Source organism: Danio rerio, chromosome 20, assembly GCF_052040795.2.
Source record: "Danio rerio strain M-AB ecotype USA chromosome 20, GRCz13ab, whole genome shotgun sequence".
Lineage (NCBI taxonomy): Eukaryota > Metazoa > Chordata > Actinopteri > Cypriniformes > Danionidae > Danio > Danio rerio.
The window spans coordinates 5,207,891-5,234,063 of NC_141040.1; the positions used below are offsets into that span (position 1 = coordinate 5,207,891).

Consider the following 26,173-nt stretch of genomic DNA (forward strand, 5'->3'; position numbering starts at 1 on the left):
AAGCTCTTAGCATAAAGTTAAATCATAACAGTTACCATGTTGTCTATTTCAAACTACAGTAAACTAAAGTTTGAAACTATAGTTTAAAATAGACGATGAGTGGGCCTCGCTACTCCCACCCACCATAACCCTCGCAGCGAGGTCCCACTACCGGCCCCCCGTGTTTCCCTGAGGGTCCTCGGGGGTTGTTTGTTCCCTGCCTAGGGCTCAAAGGCCGCCTCGCCCCAGGGAGTGCACAAGAAAACCGGGCGCCAGGCCGTGCCAGTATTCACTGGATGTTGCTCGGCGGCACATTTCGAGCAACAAACACGTAATATTCCTTGCGATGTTGCGTTTATGTACGCAAACCACAAGGAACTACAGCACAGACGGGCCCGAGTGAAGCTTCAGGAAGCCGACTTCGTGAGATTGGCGTGGCTCCACTCGTACCGTCGGTATTGAACTCACCTTGGTCAAGTACAAACAGCAACACCGAGCAAACTGACAAGGCTGACAGAGAGCACACGAGGTTTATAGGAATGCATATGCAAATTGTTACAAGGCACGTCACTGCTGTCTCGTTGTCATGGCGAACGCTGAAGAGGGCTCATCTGATTGGAGCACACAGACTCGTGAATCTGCGTCACGGCGAATTGCCGTCTGCAGTACACAAAAATATATTAAATATATTCAATATATATTTTTTTACATTTCTGGTGCTGTGTAATATTCTGGGATGCAGTAGAATATGGAGACAGATGAATATAATTGGCTATATGCCGAGCTAGTGTTGTTCCCATATACTTATAAACTTCCAGTGACCGGTAATGTGAGTTTTATCCATTTTATACGGTTCCTTTTACAGCATTCATGTTGTAATGTAATTAAAATACATTCAGTTAAATAAACTTTGGCATTCGTTTAGTTGTTCAAGCGTAAAACGAGACAAAAGGCCTTTTACTCGCACTCGCCCGTCAGAATCGGCAGGATAGCGCAGACGCTCCATTGAATATACAGGGTTAAATAAATGCTCATATTATAAAGACATGGCAGGGAAAATGTCATTTAATGCAGTGCTTCTAGTACAATCCGAGACCCACTTCATATCGGAAATCACTCAGCCAGTGGAGATCGCTGATTTTTAAAGAAAACTGACCTTAAAAACGTGCAGATTTTTCCTTTGGCATACAGTTCGCCGGAAGCGCTTAACCCAGGTTACTGGCAAATTAAAAGTCCCATTAGCATGCTTCCAGAATGTCTTTCGAAAAAGAGTACGGGTTTAACCTCGGCATCCTGGCCAAATTTATCCACTGGCCTCTGTCCATCATGGCCCTTGTGTTGACTTTTCCGATTTCATTAAAAAATTCTTATTTCCAAACTTCTGTATTTCCCCAAAAATGTATTATTTGGTTACTCTCTGAGTGTAGATCTTTCTCATTTTAAATCAATTATTGATTTTTTGCTTTTTTTAAAAACAAAATTTCACATCCATAAATGTAAATTTTCAAAGAAACACCCGTACTTTTTTATTTTCAGAAAGGACTTTGAAATGTATGTTCTCCAGGCCTGCAGATGTCGCTTCAGGTGGTTTGAATGACGCACGAGCGCTGCTTTGAAGTACAGAGGAAGACGTGCTGTAAATGGCTGCCTCCATGTCGTGAATGTGAGACCGACAACGATTAACGTTTTATTCGTCTCCCCAGTTTACTGAGGACATAAACGTGCCATATATCGCAAAGGTAAGACTATTTTATAGTTACTTATTGTTTATAATTCGAAGGATGAGTAATTACTCGGTTTGAAACCGATCGCTTTGAAATCGCTTCCCTCTCAGTTTATTAATGTCATCGTAAATTGATTAATGAAGGATCAAACAGCTCCATTTAAATTAACAGCATATTTACTGGAGAACACGGTTATATTAGTCACGTGATGTTATGAGTGGTCTGGGATGTATGATATATTTGGTATTTAATTGTCTGTGTTGTCTCACGAAGCAAATGATTGACATGTTTGAACTTTTAATAGATTATAACTTATTTTTTTGCAAATTCAAGAGATATGTGACTTAATCATGCTGATGCACAAATTTACGACATTTGATGTTATTTAATGTGAATTCCTCAACAATACCCATTGAACTATACCTATAACTGATGGCGATAATAATATAACTGAGCTATTTCAAATCTGTCAAAATTCACCCCAAATTAAACAATACGCTTAGAATAAATAAACCCTATTTGTAGCATTATTTTCGTTTTTATAGCTGTAATTAATCCAGAAGAAAAGTTTTTGACTTAATATATAAGTTTGTATTGTGTATACATGCATGCATATCTTTGAGTAATCATATATAGTTCATCAAAAAATGAAAATTCTGTCTTCATTTACTCGCCCTTTACGTGTTACAAACCTGTTTGGATTTCTTAATTCCGTTCGACAGAAAAAGAGATATTTTGAAAAATGTTGTAAGCCGGTAACCATTGACCTCCATAGTATTTGTTTTCCCTGTTATGAAGGTCAATGGTTACCAGTTTTCAGCTTTCTTCTGAACATCATTATTTTTGTTTAACAGAATTACGAAAGAAACTCATAAAAGCGAGAGTAGAGTCCCAAATTTCAACATCGTTTGCCATAATTCACCCAGTGCACTTTTAACAAGTAACCAACTAGCTGTTGTTTTTAGCCTTTTGCAGTTCAGACTGATTTGCGGTTTGGCATCAGCCGTCACTTCCTTCCAAATGAAGGACGGCAAGGAGAACTCCAACGCCACCTTCGGAAGCTTCACCACAAATCTGGACCACACCAAGCCATGCTGGTACTGGGATAAGAAGGATCTGGCCCACACCCCGTCCCAGTCAGACCTGGACCCAGCCACAGAAGCGCGGTACAGACGAGAGGGAGCCAGGTTCATCTTCGATGTCGGAACACGTTTGGGATTGTATCCTTCAATGCTGCTATTTATAGACTGATCTAAAGATGCTGTGTGTTTATGTATTGATTTAGACTGAATAAGGCTGAAGTTTAAATAGTGTGATGATTTCCATTTGGACCTTAACCATTTTTTAAGACATTATGACACCCTGGCGACAGGAATAACATACTTTCATCGGTTTTATATGTTTCATTCTTTCAAACAGTTCCCCCGATATGTAAGTACAAGCTGTTGTTGAAAAATATTTTTTTTACTGTTTACATTTTTAAGGAATTGCTCACCCTCCTCTTGTTTCAGAGTTTTTTTTCCTCTGTAAAACACAAACGGAGATATTTAGAATAACGTTGAAAACTGGTAACATTGACTGCCGTAGTATTTCTTTTGGTACCTACAATGGAAGTCTACCTTAAACTTCATTCATTCATTCATTCATTCATTTTCTTGTCGGCTTAGTCCCTTTATAATGCTGCGTTCACAACAGATGAGGTACGCGCGTCAAGCGTGAGTGATTTACATGTTAAGTCAATGCAAACGCGCAAATAGACATCCTGCGGCGTGATACACGCGAATGGCGCGGAGCGAATGACACAAATAGCGCGAATGGCGCGGTGCGAATGGCGCGATACGCCCGAGGCGATTTGAGCGTTTTGCACATTTGACGCGCTTAACGAGCGTTTCGCGAGAATCTCTTGAGTTCGAAAATCTGAACTTCAGCGAATATTCGCGCAGCGTTAACCAATCAGAAGCTTGCTCTTGTGGGGGCGTGATTGTTTCGTAGAACCTGTTGATGGTGTCCCAGGGGAAATCCCCCAGGCGACACCGACAACAAGACATCAAACTGGGCTTGGCTCACTCAGAAGCACAGTTGAAAGCCTCCGTCATCCAGGTTCAGTTTCTGGAGGAGTTTATGAGCTCACAGAGCTGGATGAACCTCTGAAAGGATGTAGTGGACTCAGACACAGCCCTAAACGTATCGACGCTGTTTTTCAGTCTCCATAAAGCACAAAAACACTGTAATTTTTTAATAAAATCCATGTTAGCCATTTAGCTATGAAGCTAGAGTCACCGGGCAGACAGAAGCCCTGCCCATCACGCGAATCCGCGTCTGTTCTGAAGAGCATTAATTCGGGGTCGCCACAGCGGAACCACCAACTTATCCAGCAAGTTTTTATGCAGCGGATGCCCTTCCAGCCGCAACCCATCTCTGGGAAACATCCACACACACATTCACACACACTCATACACTACGGGCAGTTTAGCCTACCCAATTCACCTGTACTGCATGTCTTTGGACTGTGGGGGAAACCAGAGCACCCGGAGTAAACCCACACGAAGGCAGGGAGAACATGCAAACTCCACACAGAAACGCCAACTGAGCTGAGATTCGAACCAGCTACCCAGCGACCTTCTTGCTGTGAGGCGACAGCACTACCTACTGCGCCACTGCCTCGCCACCTTAAACTTCAGCCGTTTGCATTTCTCGCAATCACAGAAGCTCCCTGTGATCTTTACTAGGTGCAGCTGGAAAAGTGCAAGCGTGTTGCTTCATGTGCGCAATGGAAAATGGCGGACGTGAAACGACAAACTAAGTATATGGTGACGCTCCAGTCAATCAATATTGGTGGGAGGGGGGACCGCACTCCTACATCAAGTCGGTCTGAAAACCGCTCCAATTGATCCACCGTTTTTATGTTGTTAAATTGAAAAAAAAGGACTGTGTGTGTGTGTATATCACCCCAATATGACGGTATATAACACTACTTACACACATGTGTGTCCAAACAGCTTGAAAGGTAGATTTTTCACCATAGGTGCCCTTTAACAAGGGGGCGAAGTCGAAAAAATTTTTCAGGTGAAACACAACAAACCCCTAAAATAACGACCTGTGTGAACGCCCCCAAAATGACATTTTTTAACACATTATAATAAACAAATCTGAATTGTGTTCAAGACTCAACCTAAACTGGCACACTCAAAAGAACCATAATATAAAGGGCCCTATCATACATCCGGCGCAATGTGGCGCAAGGCGCGGCGCAATAGTCTTTTGGTACTTTTAGTTCGGCGCAAGGGTCATTTTGAGGTGTTGCGCCACACCGTTTAAATAGCAAATGCATTTGCACTCAAATGTGTGCCCATAGGCGTTCTGGTCTAAAAAAGCAGGCATGTTTTGGTGCTTTGCTATTTTGCGAAACTGCAAATAGTCTGATCTTTTGACCAGAAAGTCGGTCTATTGTCTGGCGCAGAGTGCGCCTGGCTTACACACTACAAACAAGATGCAGAGCAATACGCAAATATCTTTACATATGAAAAATATATAATATCTTAAGGATATATATATATATATATATATATATATATATATATATATATATATATATATATATATATATATATATATATATATAGTATATAAATGATTCAAATATTACAAAACGTATTAATTTCTAGCCTACATGAAGATTTAAAAACCATTGCCTTCATACTTTCTTCATCTCGGGAGGCTTTTTCAGTTCATTTAATTTGCTTTTGTATAATGTTATTATTATTAGCAGTATTATTTATTAAATCCATATTAATATTTGTTTTATTAAAAACAAGCTTAGATTTGTCCACCTGACAAATTTTAGACCATATGTGGCATAGCAGGTGTATTTGGAAATAACTCAGTATTTTGACCACACTTGGTTATTAATGTACATTTATTTGTTTGCTAGAAATTAGAACTGAATTTAGAAATAGTTTTGAAACAAATCTTTGTGCTTAACAAACGAAATTAATTATTTATAGGCTAATTGATGTCTGTGCGGTAAGGTTTCCCTATCCACGAGAGCAAAATAGAGCCCTAAATATTAAAAAAGGTGTACCCTTTAGAAAAACTGATAGCCATCTAGTTTCAAAAATAGCAAACTATAATTTTCCCCCTCACTTTTTATCTCTGCAGGTTACCGGGGCTTGTTGTCTTTTCCTGGCTGGTAAAGTGGAAGAAACTCCCAAGAAGTGTAAAGACATCATTAAAACCGCTCGCAGTCTGCTCAACGATGTGCAGTTTGCACAGTTTGGAGATGACCCAAAGGTTTGCGACATTCAACACACACCCTTTTTTTATTTTATTTTTATTTATTTATATATATATATATATATATATATATATATATATATATATATATATATATATATATATATATATATATATATATATATATATATGTTTATCATGGCTGTATTAAAGATGACGGATTTTCTTCACAGGAGGAGGTCATGGTATTGGAAAGAATTTTACTCCAGACAATCAAGTTTGATTTGCAAGTTGAACACCCCTATCAGTTTCTGCTGCGCTACGCTAAACAGCTGAAAGGTAGTACTAGTATGGTTCCCACACTTCTTCAGTGTTCTTTAAAAGTGCTTGAATTTCAGATATAAGGATTTACGACCCGTGCTCTGTTCTTTGTACCTTGCTTAAATGATCTAAGGTTGCTTTCACAACTACACTTTTGTTTCGGAACGTATCTCATTTGCCCAGTTAGCGCGGTTCGTTTGGCATATGTAAACAGGGCAATCGCACTCTGTTCCGCGCCAAAGTAATCGCTCCGAGATCGCTTGAATGAGGTGGTCTCGGCTCGATTGAAACGAACCCTGGAGCCGCTCGATTGCAGTGAGAAAGCGATCCGATCCGAGCGTGGTTATATCCCTGTGTTTTATGGATATGTAATAGGCATTCGGCTATATGAAGAGAGTATTATGAGTATGGTGGGAAGTTTCGCGAGTCTCCGGATGCCCGCAAACGAGTGATGATCTCCCGGTAATCTCGCGTCTCCCTCCCGGTTCTCAAATAGGCATCGTCGCGCACCCTTCTCACCCCTCCCCACCGCATCTCTCCTCAGACACGTCGTGCGCGCACCCTGTCAATCACCACCAAACCACCACCTCTCCTGACAGCTGAGCGGGACGCTGCAAAATAAACCCTGACACTCTGACCAATGTGAGGAGAGTTTACTCGCACGTATCTTGTTTTAGCTCTTTTGGTCCGTTTAGAAACTTTGCAGTGTGAAAGCGAACCACTCCAAGAGCAAAGAGCAACAATGTAACAATTGTAATCTCTGTTTCAGATCAACTGAATCGATTCACAGGTGTGAAAGCACCCTGAGATGATTTTGTAGTTCCTGGATCTATTAATCTTGATAACTGATCTCTGCCTAATTTGGTCAAACAAGTTTGCGAATTAGATTAATGTCTGAATGAACTGATCTGAGATCACAACGTGTGTTGCGAAGAATAGATCTATCGATCCTCCATCATGATCAGCAATGCAAAGATTGGTTAATCGTTAATTATCAGATTAATATTTAATTATCAGTCTGAGTAATATTTATTTTAATTCGTAGTAAACTGTTTGTTAAATATGATACGCAATAACTTTCCACATTTGTGAGCTGCATGCTTTACACTTTCATATGTCTAGATGTCAATTTTATTTATATAGCACTATTAAACACAAAGATTGGCAAGTGTGCTGCACAATACAAATCACAAAGAGAACGATATAAAATTATACCTAAAGCAAATAATTCTCACTGATAATAATTATATCAAAAACAAACAATTCTCACTGATCAAAAAGTGTTCAACCTGCATTTAAAAACAGACAGAGATGATATAGACCTAATACAGAGGGGCAGAGCATTCCACAAGCACGGCCACCCCTGCATTTCAGCCTCGACTTGCATAATAGTCTCTGGTTAGATGACTGAAGAGACCGACCAGGGTGATGTTCAGTCAACAGGTCTGGCAGGTAAGAGGGAGCCAAGCCAATTAGGGATTTAAAAACCAAGGGAAGAATTATGTGAGCCATATTGTTGTGAAGACCACAGCACATTAGCGCTAGGTTGTAAGCTTAATAAAGTTGATTTGTCATAGACCAGCAGAGAGAAACCACACTGTGTCACATAAGAGATAAAACCCAATAAAAAGTACAGACTTCAAATTAAATTACGAGACGGACGGCAAGCCACAAACACCTGCGCCATCGCTCACACTATCAAAAGTATATAGCAATTTATTTAGTTTTACTTTTAGAGGGATTTTTTTTAGTATAGTAGCCTAGGCCTATTCAAGTTTCTTAATAAATGGCTGTTCAAAATAACTTTGTATCAAAGAGAATTTTGATATTGGTAACTGTCCGCAACCTTTGCGAAGCATCAAATCACTGGAAAATTAGCTGTCAAAACATGTGCACGACTGCATAAATTATTAGAAATTTTCTAAAAAAGTAATAAAAAACGAGAAAAAAATTTAATATTGGCCATGTCGTCTATTATCATACATAAATTGTACTTAAGCTGGGACGGTACTTTAAAATAATATGTGTTTGTGTCTAAAAAGTCCATAAATGTTCTCTTTGGGCGTACTCACACTATGTACAGTTGAACCGGGCCAAAGCATGCTTGTCCCCCGACGGCCCGCACTCGCATTACATTCGGGCCACGACACGCTTGCGTCATCCATAATTTGTGTTCAGTAAGCACTTTCGCTCAGCTCAGTGAAGATTTCTTTAGTCATTTCGTTTAAGTCGTTTGATATGCAGTGATATTTCGCCGAACAGATCAGCCACTTTTGACGCTCATAAACAATCAAAAAGTCCTCGTGCTGCAGGAATTAGGAGGTTTGCTGAAGGTGCAGCTGTGGTACAGCGAGGGGTTTGCATCTTTAATAATCTATGACAGTTTGCATCCATTGAACAGTAAGAATGAATTATAAACGCTTATGAAATAGTCCCTTAAAAGTCACGTCTCGCTTTCAGTTTCGGGCTCAGGCGCGTTTAGCACTCACACACAAGCGTGAACCCAAGTGAATCGCTCTCTGGCACACCTCTTCCAACCAGGCCAGGGCCGGCCAGGTGAACCGTGCCTGAGCTCGATTCAGAGCACTCACACTTCTCAAACGATCCGGGAAACGGGCCTGGGCACGGTTTGCATGGCATAGTGCAAGTAGGCCCTTTAAATCCCTTGGGGAGAGAACACCCCCATAACAGTTTTGGTACTTTTATTTAGAGTGTTGTGTAAGTTTTATTTATAATTTTTTTTAACTATTCTATTTTCTCCAGTGTGAATAATCTATAGGTCAGCTACTACTGTAAGAAAATATCAGCATTTGGTACATACTTTCAGCAATACCTTTGCTTGAAATGGTCTGATCTAATCCTATTATATGAATAAGCCTGCTCCTGAGCAGGTTTGAGCTACCCGACCTGTTGCTATGCCAACAACTCTCGGATGAGTTGTGAAGATCGAAACAATCCTGGATCATGTCAATTCGTTAATAATCAAATCCAGCTAATCGAGTAATCCATGTAGTACAAAGGACGGAGCCCTGGAAAGTACTTAAAAACAAACACAGGTTCTTGGAAGTGCTTGAATTAAATTTTTTCTTGTTTATTTCAACAGTTGTACTCAATTGTCAGAAACAGAATGAAAATAATGAAATTCTTAATTTAAAAATCTTATGTTTAAATCTTTTACAGTAATAATGACAAATAATGTAGATTTGATTCATATTTCAGAAACCGTTTTAAAATGATCTTTTTACTTATGACTCTTTCCTCTTCCCAAAATAATTAGATTTTTGTAACGTTACACTGCCAAATACAGTGAAACAAGGTTCCTCTAGCTTCTAAATGTGCTTGATTTAAAATGAATGGTGTATTATAAGTCCTTGAATCTGCTGTTTGAATCCTGTACATTTGAGAAAAGTCACTACTGGTTGGTTTGACGCTCTGATGGTTTGATTTGAAGGTGACAAGAACAAAGTTCAGAAGCTTGTACAGATGGCGTGGACCTTTGTCAATGACAGGTATGATTCATTTTTACTTTTTTTTAACATAAAATATATGTTAGCATAAAGGCCTGTGCACATTGAGACATTTTATATTTGCGTTTTCCGTCAACGTTTAACGCCTGGTGACTATATAAATGGCATCAATGTGATCGTGCACACCAACGCGCAAAACGCCAGGCGCAAAATCGTCATTTAAAAAAAAATGGCTCATGCTCGTTTTAGTGATGTGCGGATTGATACTAAAATATCAATATCTCCAATGCCAGCGTTGTGTGTTCTAGAGTCGATAATCTCATCAAAATATCGATATTTCAGTAATTTGGAGCAAATACGTAGTTTATTGGAAATAAAAATAAAGCGGAAAGTAACCACAATTATCCTAGTTGATCTGAATATAGCCAACTTAGGCGGAACTACTTGTTCTTCCTCCTGCCAAGTCATGTACTCAACTCCTTGTTCAAGCTCTTGTTCTCTCCAAACTGGATTACTGCAGCTCTCTACTAGCCGAGCTCCCAGCTAACTCTATCAAGCCTCTTCAACTGCTCCAGAACGCAGCAGCACGAGTGGTCTTCAATGAACCTAAAAAAGCACATGTCACTCCGCTGCTCATCCGTTTGCTCTGGCTGCCAGTTGCTGCTCGCATCAAATTCAAAGCTCTGATGTTTGCCTACAAAGCGACTTCTGGCTTTGCTCCTTCTTATCTCCTCTCACTTCTGCAGATCTATGTGCCCTCCAGAAACTTGCGTTCTGTGAATGAACGTCGCTTCGTGGTTCCATCCCAAAGAGGGAAGAAATCACTTTCGCGAACGCTCACAATCAATCTGCCCAGTTGGTGGAATGAACTCCCTAACTGCATCAGAACGGCAGTCACTTGATGTTTTCAAGAAACGACTAAAAACTCAACTATTTAGTCTCCACTTCACTTCCTAATCTGCAATTGCCTCTCCGGATATACCAATAACTGTACTCAAAAAAAAAAAAATTACTAAATTACTAAAATATTACTAATACTTTCCTTCTTAGACTGTACAGACTTGAAACTTGCCTATAGCACTTATTCATTGTTGCTCTTATAGTTGTGTAAATTGCTTCCTTGTCCTCATTTGTAAGTCGCTTTGGATAAAAGCGTCTGCTTAATGACTAAATGTATGTAATATGGCACTATGAATGCAGAGCACGCTAGAAAACTCAGTCAGTCCACGCTGGCACATGTTGTTCAGGCACGCTGTCAGTCACTTCACTTCCAAAAACTCAAATAATGCCGTTTGTGACGTGTAACAAAACATTAAAGTACTGTGGTAAAACCAGAAACCTAATCAAACGCCTACATATAAATCACAACACAGCATATGACTCCGTCATGACTAGGCGGTCAGAAGAGGAGGAAAGAAGAGGCACAAGTTCTGCTAGGGCGAGACAGACATCGCTTTCAGAGTCCTTAGGTGCAGCAGGCAGGCACTATGCAGGTACAGAGGGAGAAAATGCGGCGATGTGGCTCTATTTTGGGGGTTTTGGTTTTTGTGACAATGATAAAACAAAAGAAAAAGGTTAAAAATCTTCAAGGGGATCGGATTAACATCACTAAAATGAAAACTGTGAATGTTTATTGTTTAATGGTAAGATGTTCAGGCAGGCGTTTGAAGATATACGTCAGGGGTCACCAATCTCGGTCCTGGAGGTCCAGTGTCCCTGCAGGGTTTAGCTCCAACTTGCCACAACACACCTGCCTGGATGTTTAAAGTTTACCTAGCAAGACCTTGATTAGCTGGTTCAGGTGTGTTTGATTAGGGTTGGAGCTAAAATCTGCAGGACACCGGCCCTCCAGGAACAAGTTTGGTGACCACTGATATACATGCTCAGATGCTGTCAATAAATGTATAAGTTGTCTCATTTTTGTATGTTAATTCTTCATCAATAAACAAGAATAAGCTGTAATATTTCTAAGGACACTACTTGTTACTTTAATTTCCCAAACAGTATTTTGTGGGCAAAGTATCGTTATCGGATCGATACTCGCCTTCATTTTAATTTGTATCGGATCGGATAGGGAACCAGTGGTATCGCACATCACAAGCTCGTTTTATTTGATTAGACGCGCCACGTTAAAACCTTCTCCACCAATCAGATTGGCACTTTTGTTAACGTGCACGGAGCTGCTGAAGTTACATTAAACAGCACTTGGAGGCGCTCAAGCGCAAAACTGTCAATGCGAGCGCACATTGAAGATGCCCAGAGGCGATATGAATGTGGAGCTGCTTGGTGCTCTTGTGAACAACAATCATTTCTTCATCGCTAGAGCTGGAGCTGCTGCCTGAACCATCTATGCTTGTTCGAGTCACCAGTAACTTTAACAACAAGTGTGTGAACTTCCTCTCCTCTTCTTCTTTTGTGTTATAAGAAGGTGTCAGAATCTTAGGGCCCTATCATACACCCGGCGCAGTGTGGCGCAAGGCGCGGCGCAATGGTCTTTTGGTAGTTTCAGCTTGGCGCAAGAGTCGTTTTGAGGTGTTGCGCTACGCTGTTTAAATAGCAAATGCTTTAGCGCTCATTTGTGCGCCCATAGGCGTTCTGGTCTAAAAAGGAAGGGGTTCTGAGGTGGACCGCTGGCGCGTTGCTATTTTGAGAAACTATAATAGATTTTTCATTAGACCAAAACCAACCCGGTCTAAACTCCGGCGCAGAGTTGCGCCTCGCTTACACACTGCTTAATACGCACAAGAGAGCAATAGGCAAATATCTTTACATATGAAAACATTTAAATATTAAGGATATATATAGGATATAATAAGAATAGATATAGAATATAAATATAAAGGATTAAAATATTACAAAACATATTATTTTCTAGCCTACATAAATATGAAAAATCACTGCTTTTATGTCTTCTTCATCTCGGGAGGCTTTTTCAGTTCATTCATAACAATTTGCTCTTGTATAATGTTATTATTATTAGCAGTATTATTTATTATATCCATATTTATATTTGTTTTATTAAAAACAAGCTTAGATTTGCCCACCTGTCAGGTTTTAGACCATATGGGGCACAGCATGTGTTTTAGGATATAACTCAGGTTTTTGAGCACACTTCGTTATTATTGTTCATTTATTCATTTGCTGGTAATTAGAACTGAATTTAGAAATAGTTTTGAAACAAATATTTGCGCTTAACAAATGCAAGTAATTATTTATAGACTAATTGATGTCTGTGCGTAAAGGTTTCCCTATCCAAGAGGGAAAGTGAAAGTAGATCGATTATCTCTCATTCTCAGCAGTAGATGCTCTGTTTTTAACATTCATAAATTATTTAATTTATGATTTTAAAACATTCATAATTATTTTAAAGCTTCATGAAGCAATGTTTGGAAAGCTGCCGTCACTACCGCAGTGTGGATTTTGTTCGTTTGTATTTTCCAGCCTCTGCACGATGCTGTCGCTTCAGTGGGAGCCAGAGATCATAGCAGTGGCGGTGATGTACCTTGCTGGCCGGCTTTGCAAGTTTGACATTCAGGAGTGGACTTCTAAGCAGTCGTCTCGCCGCTGGTGGGAGCAGTTTGTCCAGGACGTTCCAGTGGAGCTGCTGGAAGGTAAGAGACTGCATCATGTGTTTGACACAACATACATTTTTAAAAGGCTACACAATAAATAGTTTCAGACATCAGCTTGCACATCATAAGGTACAATACCATACAGTAGCATAAAATACATAGCTTTAAAATCTACCATATCGAGGGTTGAGGGAGCTGTTGCGGACGTCGCCCTCTCTATTCTGCCGCCCTAGATGCGGATATAACTGAGGGCGCATGTGGTGAGGGGTAGTGTTGCGTACGCTGGCCTCTCTATTCTGCCGCACTAGATGCGGATATAACTAAGGGTACGGGTGGTGAGGGTAGTGTCGGGGACGCTGCCCTCTCTATTCTGCCGCCCTAGACGCGGATATAACTGAGGACGCATGTGGTGAGGGTAGTGTCGCGGACACCCCCCTCTCTATTCTGGCGCCCTGGAAGCGGATATAACTGAGGGCGTGGGTGGTGAGGGTAGTGTCATGGACACCGCCCGGGATCGAGTTTGGACACCCCTGATATTGAGTATTTAGACATGGGTCGGTGTAAGATTCTGACGGTATGATAACCTTGGATAAAAATTTCACAGTATTGTGAGTACTGCTTTAAAATGTTTTTTTTAAATGTCTGGGAAAGAAGCTACTTTTTCAACCGTGACTTTTTCAAACCACGGTAAACCTTGAGACAGGTTAACATCCCATGCCTAACAGTAATTTAAACGGTTATATTCAAGACCATGTAACCTCTTTGCACCACTCACCAACGTCAGTTCTAAAGCTGTGGACCAATCAGAAGAACTCCGAGACGGGGCCAGAGTTAAGCTTCTGTTTACAGTAACATGTTGGCATGACGAGGTTTTGTTTGAAGGCAACATGGTGGAGATGTTTGTTTTTTTAAAACCGTTCTGCAATGTCATTACTTTCCAATACTATGCAGCAATACCTTCAAACACCCTACATTTCTAAACTCAGAAGTTTGATGAAATCTCAAGTCTTGATTCCTTAAAGGGCCATGAAACCCCCTCGTTTCAGCAGGGTGTTTTCACACCTCTACTTTGGAAAAAGTCAGAAAAGTGGGCGTGTCCAGCTCTGTTTAGGGGGGAGTGTCGGAGGAAGAAAAGAGGCTTGGTGTGGGAGTGTCTATTTGGGCGCGCTGACTTTCCGAGTCAAAACACACAACCACAGCTGACAATGTGACTGTGTTTACATGGACATTTGTAGTCGAATTATTTGCCAAATTATTAAATGGTGGACTTTAACTGCAGTTTGGCTCTTTCATTCAGGGAATTCATTCATGCCCCTCGCGACAAACGAGATATTTGATTCGAGGAACTGCTCTAAGCGTGTATTTTTCATGCAATGTTTGATACCGCACTGCGAATGAGAGAAAAAAACCCTCTGCATTTCCCGGAAACTTAGATGCACACGGCAGGTAGCGTCAGAAAGCCGCGTGTGTTATTCCGGTCACAAAATGCGGTGAAAATCCTACACGAGGTTAAAGTTTGGTTGTGGTGCTAACATGTTTACACTCGGTGCAATAGTTAACTTTGTTCGATAGGAACAAACTAAATAAACACAGAGCACTGGTCGCTCACTTACCAAATGTGTAGAGACAGGACAATCCACAGCAACTAGAGCCGTGTCTTTATTAAGAGAAGACTACAAGCGAATCCGGATCTCAGCGTTTGCAGATGAGAACAGCTCTCAGGTAAACAATAATCCTCCTTAGACACGTAAGTTATTGTTGTCGAGCGTCGCGTACACTGTTAATCCACACGTGACTCCAGCTGCGCTCTCACAGAGAGAAAATGAAAACGAAACTTAACTGCAGCAAACTATAAAAGCAACACTTCACGCTTGTTTTGCCAACACAACGTGGCGTCTAAACACTATGACAGTAATGAATATTAATGAAGTTGCACAATAGAGCGCGCTGATTGGTTTGAACCAAGCCTTACTCATGCATTAATGCATCACACTGTAAGACGTAATAAGACTCACTCTGGCACAGACGCCCAGTCTGCACGCTGGAATACAACACTATTATCTCATGTCCATGACGCAGCTTCAAAAATTCGTTTCAAACCGGAAGTACGAATTTGCTTGAAATAACACAAAAACAACCAATTTACACTTTTTAGTGAAATATAGGTGTCTTAATAGTGTTTTTAGCAGTGTGGGACACATATACCACTGTCAACAGCTCAAAAAATGTGTTTTGGTGTTTCGTGACCCTTTAAGATTTATTGTGACGTATTTTACTGCTTACCTTCTGTATCTTATGGTATTGCTCTTGTGGTTCACAGATATCTGCCACCAGATTCTGGATTTGTACTCTCAGGGTAAGCAGCCGATCCCCCAGCAGCCTCCGATGCAGGACAAAGAGAAACCGCCACCCCCTCCCGCTGCTCCTCCCGGCCAATCAGGGGCGCAGAACCCACCCGCTCAACCTCCCTCCAAGAAGAACTCCCCCCAGGCCAGCCCGCCCGCCAAGATTAAACGCCAACATGTAAGTAAAGCATTTACTATGGGCTACGATACACAGTTAAACCAAAAATCATTCAGACGCCATCAACATTTCTCACATCATCACAGTATATTTACTATAGTTTAGTTTATAGTTTTTTGCTTCACTGTTAAAAACAAACAAGCAAGCTGCTTCTTTAAGCCTAGTTCACACTAGAGGATTTTAAGCCTGATTTGAGCCTGATTTGGAAGTTAACGAGCTCGCCGACAGATCAGCCTGTGATCGGGAAGAAATCTGCGGGTGCACGGCGCTCGCCACTCTTTATGTGTGAACTACTGAACAACGCATCAACGAGGCTCGCTAACGCGTCGCCGACACCTCGCAGACGGAAATCCAACATTTAGCATGCTCAATATTCCAGACCAGTCGGCCGACTCAACCCCACGTGTGGTCAGATGTAGTGACGAGCTGCAGCCAATGAGAGAGCATATCAGCATGAGCTGAATGCCTGTGTGTTCAGGAGCTCAGCAGAAACATCTGTGATTGGTCAGAATGGGCATCAGTGCACTCGCTTCATTCTGCGTTAGCACAGACATGAGAGTAGGCTATATTAACAGTGAAACTAGAATTCTGTAACTATTAGAATTACCATACTGCTCATTCTGACCGTCCTCATATAAAACACCATATTGCCACAACATATTTACATTCAAAGCTATTATTGAGATATTAAAATTAAGCTTTGAATGTCTGGCATCATATTTAATGACACCATTACCCTAAAAATATAATCTTTTTTTTGGAAATACAGCCTATAAATATGTAGTTAAGATACTAGAACACGCAAAGTTCTTGGCTTTCATTTTCACTTTCAAACAGGAGCTATTCAGCACAGAATCTGCTGTTTTGAAAGATATCTGGAGTAAATTGATGTTTTTGCCATCAGAAAGTTTTGTTTATGTTAGCAGGAAGTTGCTAGGCAAGGAAATGCACACATATTTAAAGTCACAGCGGAAAGTATCAGACATGCATGCAGTCATTTTGACCAATATGGTAATTTAAGGCAGAAATGCTCAGTTCTTTACTGTTTTGTAAAAAAAAAAAAAAACAATGTCAGAAAGAAATACACTGATAGTTAGAAAACGGCAGGGTGTTATAGATATGTTAGTTTTATTTCAAATAGTTATAAAATTACAAAAATTAAAAACTCTCTTTGTATCTATCCACGCGAGCCTTGCAGATGAGGGATTAATCCGCTGATAAATCAACTGATTTGACGATGTTTATAAATGCTTTCTCCAAAGCTTGAAACGCTGTCAGTGATGTAATCAGCACACAAACAGCCAATAGTGTTCAGCTTTTTCTGACGACTCCTCCCTCAAAATTTCATTGGCTGTGGTTTGGTAGCTTGAATGAGCTGTTGGGGAATGAGTTGTTGTCAGATCATGTAGTGTGTGACCCCCCTCTTGTGGATCATTCACGTAGTGTCGCGTAGTGTGAACACCACAGAGATTAAAAAACACAAAGTCAAGTCATGTAGTGTGAACGGCACAGCGATCTGCTGATGTTTAAAATCCTGTAGTGTGAACTAGGCTTTAAGAGGAAAATGAAAGGATTGGTTAAATAGCTTCTGTATGCGTTAGGTAATCTAAAACTCCTATCTTTTTGTGTTGTTTTGTAGGTCTCTCCTAAAGATGAACCTAAAGCTCCAGCAGGTAAATAATTTTGCTTGCAAAGGACATTTTATAGTTTCACGAGAACCAAGGTCTATTGTGGGATTATGAGTTTCCTATTGTATTAAGTGTAAATTACTCTCTGTCACTGTTTCAGAGCAAGTCGGCTCTAAGATACCACGTCTGGAGAGTCCCATGCCGCCTCTTCCTGTTTCTCAACCCCCTGGTGAGACTTGCTTTGTTTTAAAAGAAGCAGCACAATAAATCTTCGCACAGAACTCCGCAGATTTTTAGCCCATCATTAATTGTTTTTTGACTTGATTAAATGTGTGTAAATCTATTTATTCAGTTTTTTTTTTTTATTTATTTCGGTAAAATTATTGACTAATGTAAAAATGTTCATCTGATTTATGTACAATGCAGTTTGTACAGTAATATTTTCTGTCTTTTAGTAGAGATATTATATGAGAGACTTGCTTTGTTTGGCAAATAAAGTCAATCTAATTGGATTTGCATTGTAAACATTAAATAAAAGTTTAAAAGGGATTACTTTTTATTTCACATATTGAGGTTTTAGTTGTGACACTCCCAAAATAATTCCGCAGAAATCCACAGACTGTTACCAAAATTCTCCGCAGAAATAGCAAAAAACATCTGCAGATTCCGTCTGGCCCTGCTCATCACACACAATAAGTAATGTTTAAAAAATAAAGGAAAAGAAAAGACGGAACTTTAAAAATGTACATTCATTGCCGAGCGAGACACATGCTTTCTGTTTATTCTAGAATGCGCATGCTCAGAGTGCGCGAATGGTCACGTGATATACGTTTTTGGTGGCGTAGTGTGGATATGTTCGGAAACGCTAGTGTGGACGCGGATGATTTTTGATCTAAAACGCCATTTTAAAACTAAAACGCGCTAGTGTAAACGAGGCCTTAATCTATTTTTGTAATTTTATGCAAAGATGATGTAACACATACATAAATAAGTAGAAACAGGGGCGGACTGGGACAAAAATTCAGCCCTGGCACTAGTTGCCACACCAGCCCACATTACCACACGATACAGACCCACCCACGGACATGCATATTCACTATTTATTTTAGTGTAAAGATGGTGAAATAATATGACATTCTTGCCAAATTTTGATTATGTCCGGGTAACCTTGGATTGGGTCTTGAAACCAGACGGCAGTTGCCGATAGAGTGGAGGAACTATGACGTCAATTTGTATGCAAAAACCCGGAAGCGAGTTAGCATTTTAGCAGTTCCGGTTCCCTCGTCCCAAAGTCAATGGGTTTTTTGAATGGGGTTTCAGTAAAATCGCTTAAATAAGGTCCGTGGCAAACACAAACTCAAAATACTTTCACGTTTTGTTCTACGACATAAAACACATCAGTTACAGCACACTTTTGAATTTTTAAATCGGTAATGCTTCTTTAAAAAGACGGTTGCTATCAAGTTGCTAATTGGGACTACAGGCGGTGTCGGAGACATTATACGTCATCGAGCTGATCTGGTCTGGAGCGCAGCTCGCTTGTGTTGGGCATTTGGATAGTCTGTTATTTAGGTATTTTCATGAATAGTATTTTATAGTTTGTAGTATTTTTCTAATTGGGAATTCAGATTGTGTGTAGATAATTCCTTCACTTGTAAAGGCTGTCGAGACAGATTCATTTGTTGATAATTTATTTTAATAAACAATATTATGAAGATACTGCTTATTAGTGCAGCCTGTCTCTGTCCTGCTCTCAGTAATGCAAACGTGTGAATAAATGTGTAGAAATACATGCATGTTAACTGTCATTTTAACGTGATCAAGTGATTTTCGTCGGGTTTTTCTTCTTCGTCTGAACACATTTTACTCAGTCATAACTGCAATATTTACACTCCTCCGTAAAATGTACAGCATGTGACTGTATGGGCTGCTTTTCAGTGTATATCGTGACAAAAAAGGAATTTTGAATGTTGCTATGTCCATGACGGAACTTCATTTCTGTCGTCTGTTAAGGTAAGCAGACTGTGTGCACGCGAGCAATACACTTATTTAAATATGTCTGATGATAATACTATGTAGGCAGATTTATACACAGTTTTAAAACTTTTAGAACAACCGTAAAGCAAAACAGATGTATTTCCCACGTAAAAACGATCCAAAAGGCACAGGTCTATGTATTTTTGCGTATTTATTTGTTTATAATATATACCGTGGATTATAATGTAATAAACAGAGAGATTAACTCTTTGTCATGGACATTATTTCTAAAAATAAGCTTGATAAGTCGTCTGTAGCAGGGTGGGGCTGACGTCACAGACGAGCACCCCCAGGGCTCTGTAGTCCGTTTATAGCCTAATGTTAGCTTTTTAACTCTTGCGTTTGCATTTAAGATCCAAAAGTGTTCAAAGTTGTATTTTCGTGTGAGGATTATTCTGCTGGACAAAACGTGTAAGTGTCATGAACAGTGTTTGAACACGGAGATTATTATTTGCAATCTTCGAAAAGTCTATGGGAAAATCCCATAGGGATTTTCACGAGGGAACCAGTTTTATGCTAGCAGCCGATTAGCCTACAAAGTGGCGTCATAGTTCCTCCACTCTATTGGGCCGAATGCTTAACATTTATTATTATTATTATTATTTTTATCATCATCATCATCATCATGATATCATATCTAGCAAGAGATAAAAGCTGGGTGCACATAAAAACAATACATATTAAATAAAAAACTGACCGGCCCACATTTAAAAATTGGTCCGGCCCTTCTGGCATTTGCCAGAATTGCCAGATGGCCAGTCCGCCCCTGAGTGGCAATGTTCACTCGTTTATTTAAAAATTTAAATAATAAAAGCCTTTAAGGATTCAACATGCTGATGACCATTAAAGACGTCATATCAATCTTGTAAAAAAGATCCATAGGCATATTTTTCGACTCGTGCAGTTTAAAATGTAATGAACGCAACCACTAATGATGCCTCTGACATCTGTCTACACAGAACGCAAGACTCCATCTGCCATCCCAGCACCTCCTGCAGAAGCCGAGCCAGCTGCGGCATCAGAACTGGACCCAGCACAAGGACCTGCTCCTCCTCTGCCACACGGAGCCCCTCCCCCTCTGCCACACCGCCCACCGCCGCCTCCACCCTCCAGCTACATCATGGGCATGTCCACGTCCAGTTCCTACATGTCTGGGGAGGGGTTTCAGAGTCTGCAGTCTATGATGAAGACCGAAGGGCCCTCCTACGCGCCCATGCCCCCTTCGTACAGGATGGCCTATCACCCACATGTCTATGCGCACACAAACCCTCCCCCTCCAGGTCCTCCGCCTCCAGCCTCTTACCCTCCTCCCAATCTGCCCCCGCCCACTCCAGCTTACCCTCCTCCAGGGTACAACCCTAGCTACCCGCCTCCGCCGCCACACATGCCACCAGGGCACAACGTACCCCCTCCGGGAATGGGTTTACCGCCTGCTGGGTACCCTCCTCCTCCTGTTCCACCAGGCCAGCCTCAGCTGCCGCCCCACGCCATCACAGGAATGAACAGAGGGGCATGGATGAGATGAGATGAGAAGATGAGACGCGTGCCTGTATACAATACACAGAGCTCACATCTAAAAACCAACTGATATGTTTTAAAACAGGGGTGTCCAAACTCAGTCCTGGAGGGCCGGTGTCCTGCGGATTTTTGCTCTTCACACCTGCAAGGATGCTTCTAGAAAGCCTAGTAAGAGCTTGATTAGCTAGCCCAAGTGTGTCTGATTGAAGTTGGAGCTAAACTATGCAGGACACCGGCACAACAGGACCGAGTTTGGACATGCCTGTTCTAAAATGAGCATTTTTATTCTCATCCTCTCGTCTGTTGGTTCAGTAATTTCACTTTCATGGCAGTTAAGAGTTCCCTTTTATTGTGTTTAAAGTGAAATAAGTGAAAATAAACAGAGGAAGCTGCAAAAAAAGTGCTCACTTTGGATGGCAACTAGAGGTTTTTGCTTCTGAACTCTACACCGTCAGGTTTCTATGTATTCTGATGCAGGTTTATTGGAAAGTGTAGACCAGCGGTGTCCAAACTCGGTCCTGGAGGGCCGGTGTCCTGCTTATTTTAGTTCCAATTTCAATTAAACACATCTGAACCAGCTAATCAAGCTCTTTATAAGTATACTAGAAACTTCCAAGGAGGTGTGTTGAAGGAAGTTGGAGCTAAACTATGACACCGGCACAACAGGACCGAGTTTGGACATGCCTGTGCTAAAATGAGCATTTTTATTCTCATCCTCTCGTCTGAAGGTTCAGTAATTTCACTTTCATGGCAGTTAAGAGTTCCCTTTTATTGCGTTTAAAGTTAAATTAGCGAAGATAAACAGAGGAAGCTGACAAAAGTGCTTACTTTAGATAGCAACTAGAGGTTTTTGCTTCTGAACTCTACACCATTAGGTTTCTATGTAATTTGATGCAGGTTTATTGGAAAGTGTAGACCAGGGCTGTCCAAACTCGGTCCTGGAGGGCCGGTTTCCTGCTTATTTTAGTTCCAACCCCAATTAAACACACCTGAACCAGCTAATCAAGCTCTTTCTGGGTATACTAGAAACTTCCAAGGAGGTGTGTTGAAGGAAGTTGGAGCTAAACTATGCAGGACATCGGCCCTCCAGGACCGAGTTTGGACATGCCTGTTCTAAAATGAGCATTTTTATTCTCATCCTCTCTTCTGTAGGTTCAGTAATTTCACTTTCATGGCAGTTAAGAGTTCCCTTTTATTGCGTTTAAAGTGAAATAAGTGAAAATAAACAGAGGAAGCTGACAAAAGTGCTCACTTTAGATGGCAACTAGAGGTTTTTGCTTCTGAACTCTACACCGTCAGGTTTCTATGTATTTTGATGCAGGTTTTATAGGAAGGTGTAGACCAGGAGTGTACAAACTCAGTCCTGGAGGGCCGGTGTCCTGCTTATTTTAGTTCCAATTTCAATTAAACACATCTGAACCAGCTAATCAAGCTCTTTATAAGTATACTAGAAACTTCCAAGGAGGTGTGTTGAAGGAAGTTGGAGCTAAACTATGACACCGGCACTACAGGACCGAGTTTGGACACCCCTGCTTGAATTGGAGTGTCAGGAAGTCTATGAAATGCCACAGGCTTCCACTTGGGTTCAGGGTTTCACCGTTCTGTAGACTTCATCTCTACTTACTTGATTTAAAAGGATAACCCTGCTGAAAAAAACAGCTTAAACCAGCCTAGGCTGGTTGGCTGATTTTAGCTGGTCGACCAGGCTGGTTTTAGAGGGGTTTTGGTCATTTCCAGGCTGGTTTCCAGCCTGGTCTTAGCTGGTCAGGCTGGGACCAGCTTGACCAGCTTAGCCAGGCTGGGTGCCCAGCCAAAACCAGCCATGTCCAGCTTAATCCAGGCTGGTCAAGCTGGTTTTAGCTGGATTTAGCTGGGCATTTTTCTAGCCTGACCAGCTAAGACCAAGCTGGAAATGGCCAAAACCCCTCTAAAACCAGCCAACCAGCCTAGGCTGGTTTAAGCTGGATTTTTCAGCAGGGAATTCATCGCTAAAACAAAAAGCTGTCGTGTTCATCTACTCATCCTCCTGCTAAAGGGAAGGTTCATCCATGAATGTTGAGCACAAAGGAAGATATCTTGAAGGTCGTTGGAAACTCCAGGGCATTTTCTTCTTACTATGGATGTCATTGTGGGTTTTGGTTTTCAACATTCTTCAAAATATCTGTTTTCTATGTTTGAAAAAAACATTTTTAGGACGGCAACAAAAAAAGTCATAGCAGTTTGGAGCCACATAAGGGGTGATTCATTTAATTTTATGGGTGAACTATCCCATAAGGTCTAACAACAGTACAGACCATGTGGATCTAATTGAGGATGTTTTCAGTGTTAAATGCTCTCACACTAGGATGTTTTTGTGATTATAATGCACAAGTAGATGTATAAATTGGTCTGACAGGAGGTAAAGATTCAGGTCTTTACATTTCTAAGGCTTGAATAATGACAGCATCTGCAGCTTTGTTTAATATAATTGTCACTATTTACTCTCAAGTGTTTCCAAACCTCTATGACAGGGGTGCCCAAACTCAGTCCTTGAGGGCCGGTGTCCTGCATAGTTTAGCTCACACTTCCTCCAACACACCTGCCTGGAGATCTAGTACACCTAGAAAGAGCTTGATTAGTTGCCTCGGGTGTGTTTAATTGGGGTTGGAACTAAAATATGCAGGACACCGGCCCTCCAGGACTGAGTTTGGAGGCCCCTGCTCTGATTTTCTTTCTTCTGTTAAACACAAAAGAAGATATTTAGATGAGGTTAGAAACTTGTAATCATTGACTTCCATAGTATGTATTTCTCCTACTTATTAAAGTCGATGGTTAGCTGTTGAGTGAAGGGTGAGTAAATGACAGACGTTTTCAGTTTTGGGTGAACTATCCCTTTAAATCCATTCTTATCACCACTTACATATCAAATACCTTTCTATGAACGAATTATGAATTCTTCATTGTACATATGGGTTATTCTGTATTATCTTTAGAGTGTGTTGCTTTTTTTTGTTTGTTATTTTCCCAGTGTTGTGTTCCTCTGGCTTACTTTTTAGTTAGTTTGTTGCAGACTTCTTATTTCCTTAGCAAGATCGGGAAAACGTCCCACAAATCTTCCTTAGCAGTAGGTAATTCTGATGCCTTTCTGGCATCTTTGACTGACCTGAGATCAGGTGCAATGATTGGGCATGTTGGTTTCATAGTTTCCCGTATGTGCCTTAGTTTGGTTTATAGTTGATCGAGGGACTCTCTGTGCTCAACTAGCTTGTGTTTACCCGTTGATTCTTTTAGGCAGATAATAAAAACTGCGCATTTGCTGATTTGTGCCTTGTGTTGTGTGTTACAACTTTGAAATCCATACAGCCGGTATCCAAGTCTGGCAGGAGCACGTTTAGCTTAGCTTAACATAATTGAATCAGTTTTTATCATTAGCGTCTTGCTAATTTTCTGTCAGTCTTAGTATGTTTAGTTCCAACCCTGCTGAAAAATCCAGCTTAAACCAGCCTAGGCTGGTTGGCTGGTTTTAGCTGGTCGACCAGGCTGGTTTTAGAGGGGTTTTGGCCATTTCCAGGCTGGTTTCCAGCCATTTCCAACCTGGTCTTAGTTGGTCAGGCTGGAAAATTACCAGCCAAATCCAGCTAAAACCAGCTTGACCAGCTTGGTTTAAGCTGGATATAGCTGGTTTTGGCTGGACTCCCAGCTTGGCTAGGCTGGTCAAGCTGGTTTTAGCTGGTCATCTCCCAGCCTGACCAGCTAAGACCAGGCTGGAAATGGCTGGAAACCAGCCTGGAAGTGGCCAAAACCCCTCTAAAACCAGCCTGGTCGACCAGCTAAAACCAGCCAACCAGCCTAGGCTGGTTTAAGCTGGATTTTTCAGCAGGGATCCCCAATCAGATACACCTGGGCTAGCTAAACAAGCTCTTACTAGGCTTTCTAGAAATATCTTTACAGGTGTATTGAGACAAGATGGAGCTAAAATCTGCAGGACACTGGCCCTCCAGGACTGAATTTGGACACCCCTGGCCTAGTAAGAGCTTGATTAGCTAGCCCAGGTATCTAAGTCTGGCAGGAGCACGTTTAGCCTAGCTTAGCATCATTGAATCAGATTTTATCATTAGCATCTTGCTAATTTTCTGACAGTCTTAGTATGTGATATTACTAAAGAAGAGTTGAGCTTTAATTAAGAAAATAATTGAATTTCTGGTTGTCAACTGTCTAATCCAGGCATGTCCAAACTCGGTCCTGGAGGGCCAGTTTCCTGCAAAGTTTAGTTCCAACCCCAATCAGACACACCTGGGCTAGCTAATCAAGCTCTTACTAGGCTTTCTAGAAACATCTTTACAGGTGTGTTGAGACAAGATGGAGCTAAAATCTGCAGAACACTGGCCCTCCAGGACCGAGTTTGGACACCCTTGGCGTAGTAAGAGCTTGATTAGCTAGCCCAGGTATGTCGTCCTGATTGGCAGCCCCGTGCAGAGACTATCCAAGGGATGGTTGTCACAAACAGAAGAGCGGGGGCACTTCAGATTATTGTGGAAGGGCACTTTCTATCCAACACTGAAAAGGTCATTTGCACGGCAGAGGTTGAGCCCTATGTGTGCACGTGCCTGTTGATTGGGGTTGGAACTAAACTTTGCAGGACATTCGCCCTCCAGGACCGAGTTTGGACATGCCTGGTCTAATCAAATTCAATGATCTATGCTAGGGCGAAGCAGTGGCGCAGTAGGTAGTAACAAGAAGGTCGCTGGTTCGAGCCTCGGCTCAGTTGGTGTTTCTGTGTGGAGTTTGCATGTTCTCCCTGCATTCGCGCGGGTTTCCTCCGGGTGCTCCGGTTTCCCCCACAGTCCAAAGACTTGCGGTACAGGTGAATTGGGTAGGCTAAATTGTCCGTAGTGAATGAATGTGTGTGTGGATGTTTCCCAGTGATGGGTTGTGGCTGGAAGGGCATCCGCTGCATAAAAACCTGTTGGATAAGTTGGCGGTTCATTCCGCTGTGGCGACCCTGGGTTAATAAAGGGACTAAGCCGACAAGAAAATTAATGAAGGAATGAATGATCTATGCTAAGCTAAGCTAAAAGATGTCTTGATGATGTCTCTGGGGGCCCCCTTAATGTATGGGCCCTTAGAATCGTCCTAACTTCACCAGCTGACCACCTGTATTAAATTTGGTAGTTCATTCCGACAAGGTAACC

General features: G+C 41.3%; 1 protein-coding gene across 1 annotated transcript; it reads left to right on the forward strand.

Annotated features, from left to right (window-relative positions):
- The first annotated feature begins 1,598 nt into the window (after nt 1-1,598).
- ccnk (cyclin K) lies at nt 1,599-24,301 on the forward strand. The gene is given in 11 exon segments (NM_001163779.4): nt 1,599-1,718; nt 2,669-2,923; nt 3,053-3,134; nt 5,862-5,993; nt 6,170-6,275; nt 9,709-9,766; nt 13,166-13,335; nt 15,617-15,819; nt 17,459-17,492; nt 17,608-17,676; nt 20,444-24,301. Coding segments are annotated over 10 exon segments (1,620 nt in total). The 5' UTR covers nt 1,599-1,718; nt 2,669-2,723; the 3' UTR covers nt 21,010-24,301.
- Nucleotides 24,302-26,173: the final 1,872 nt, after the last annotated feature.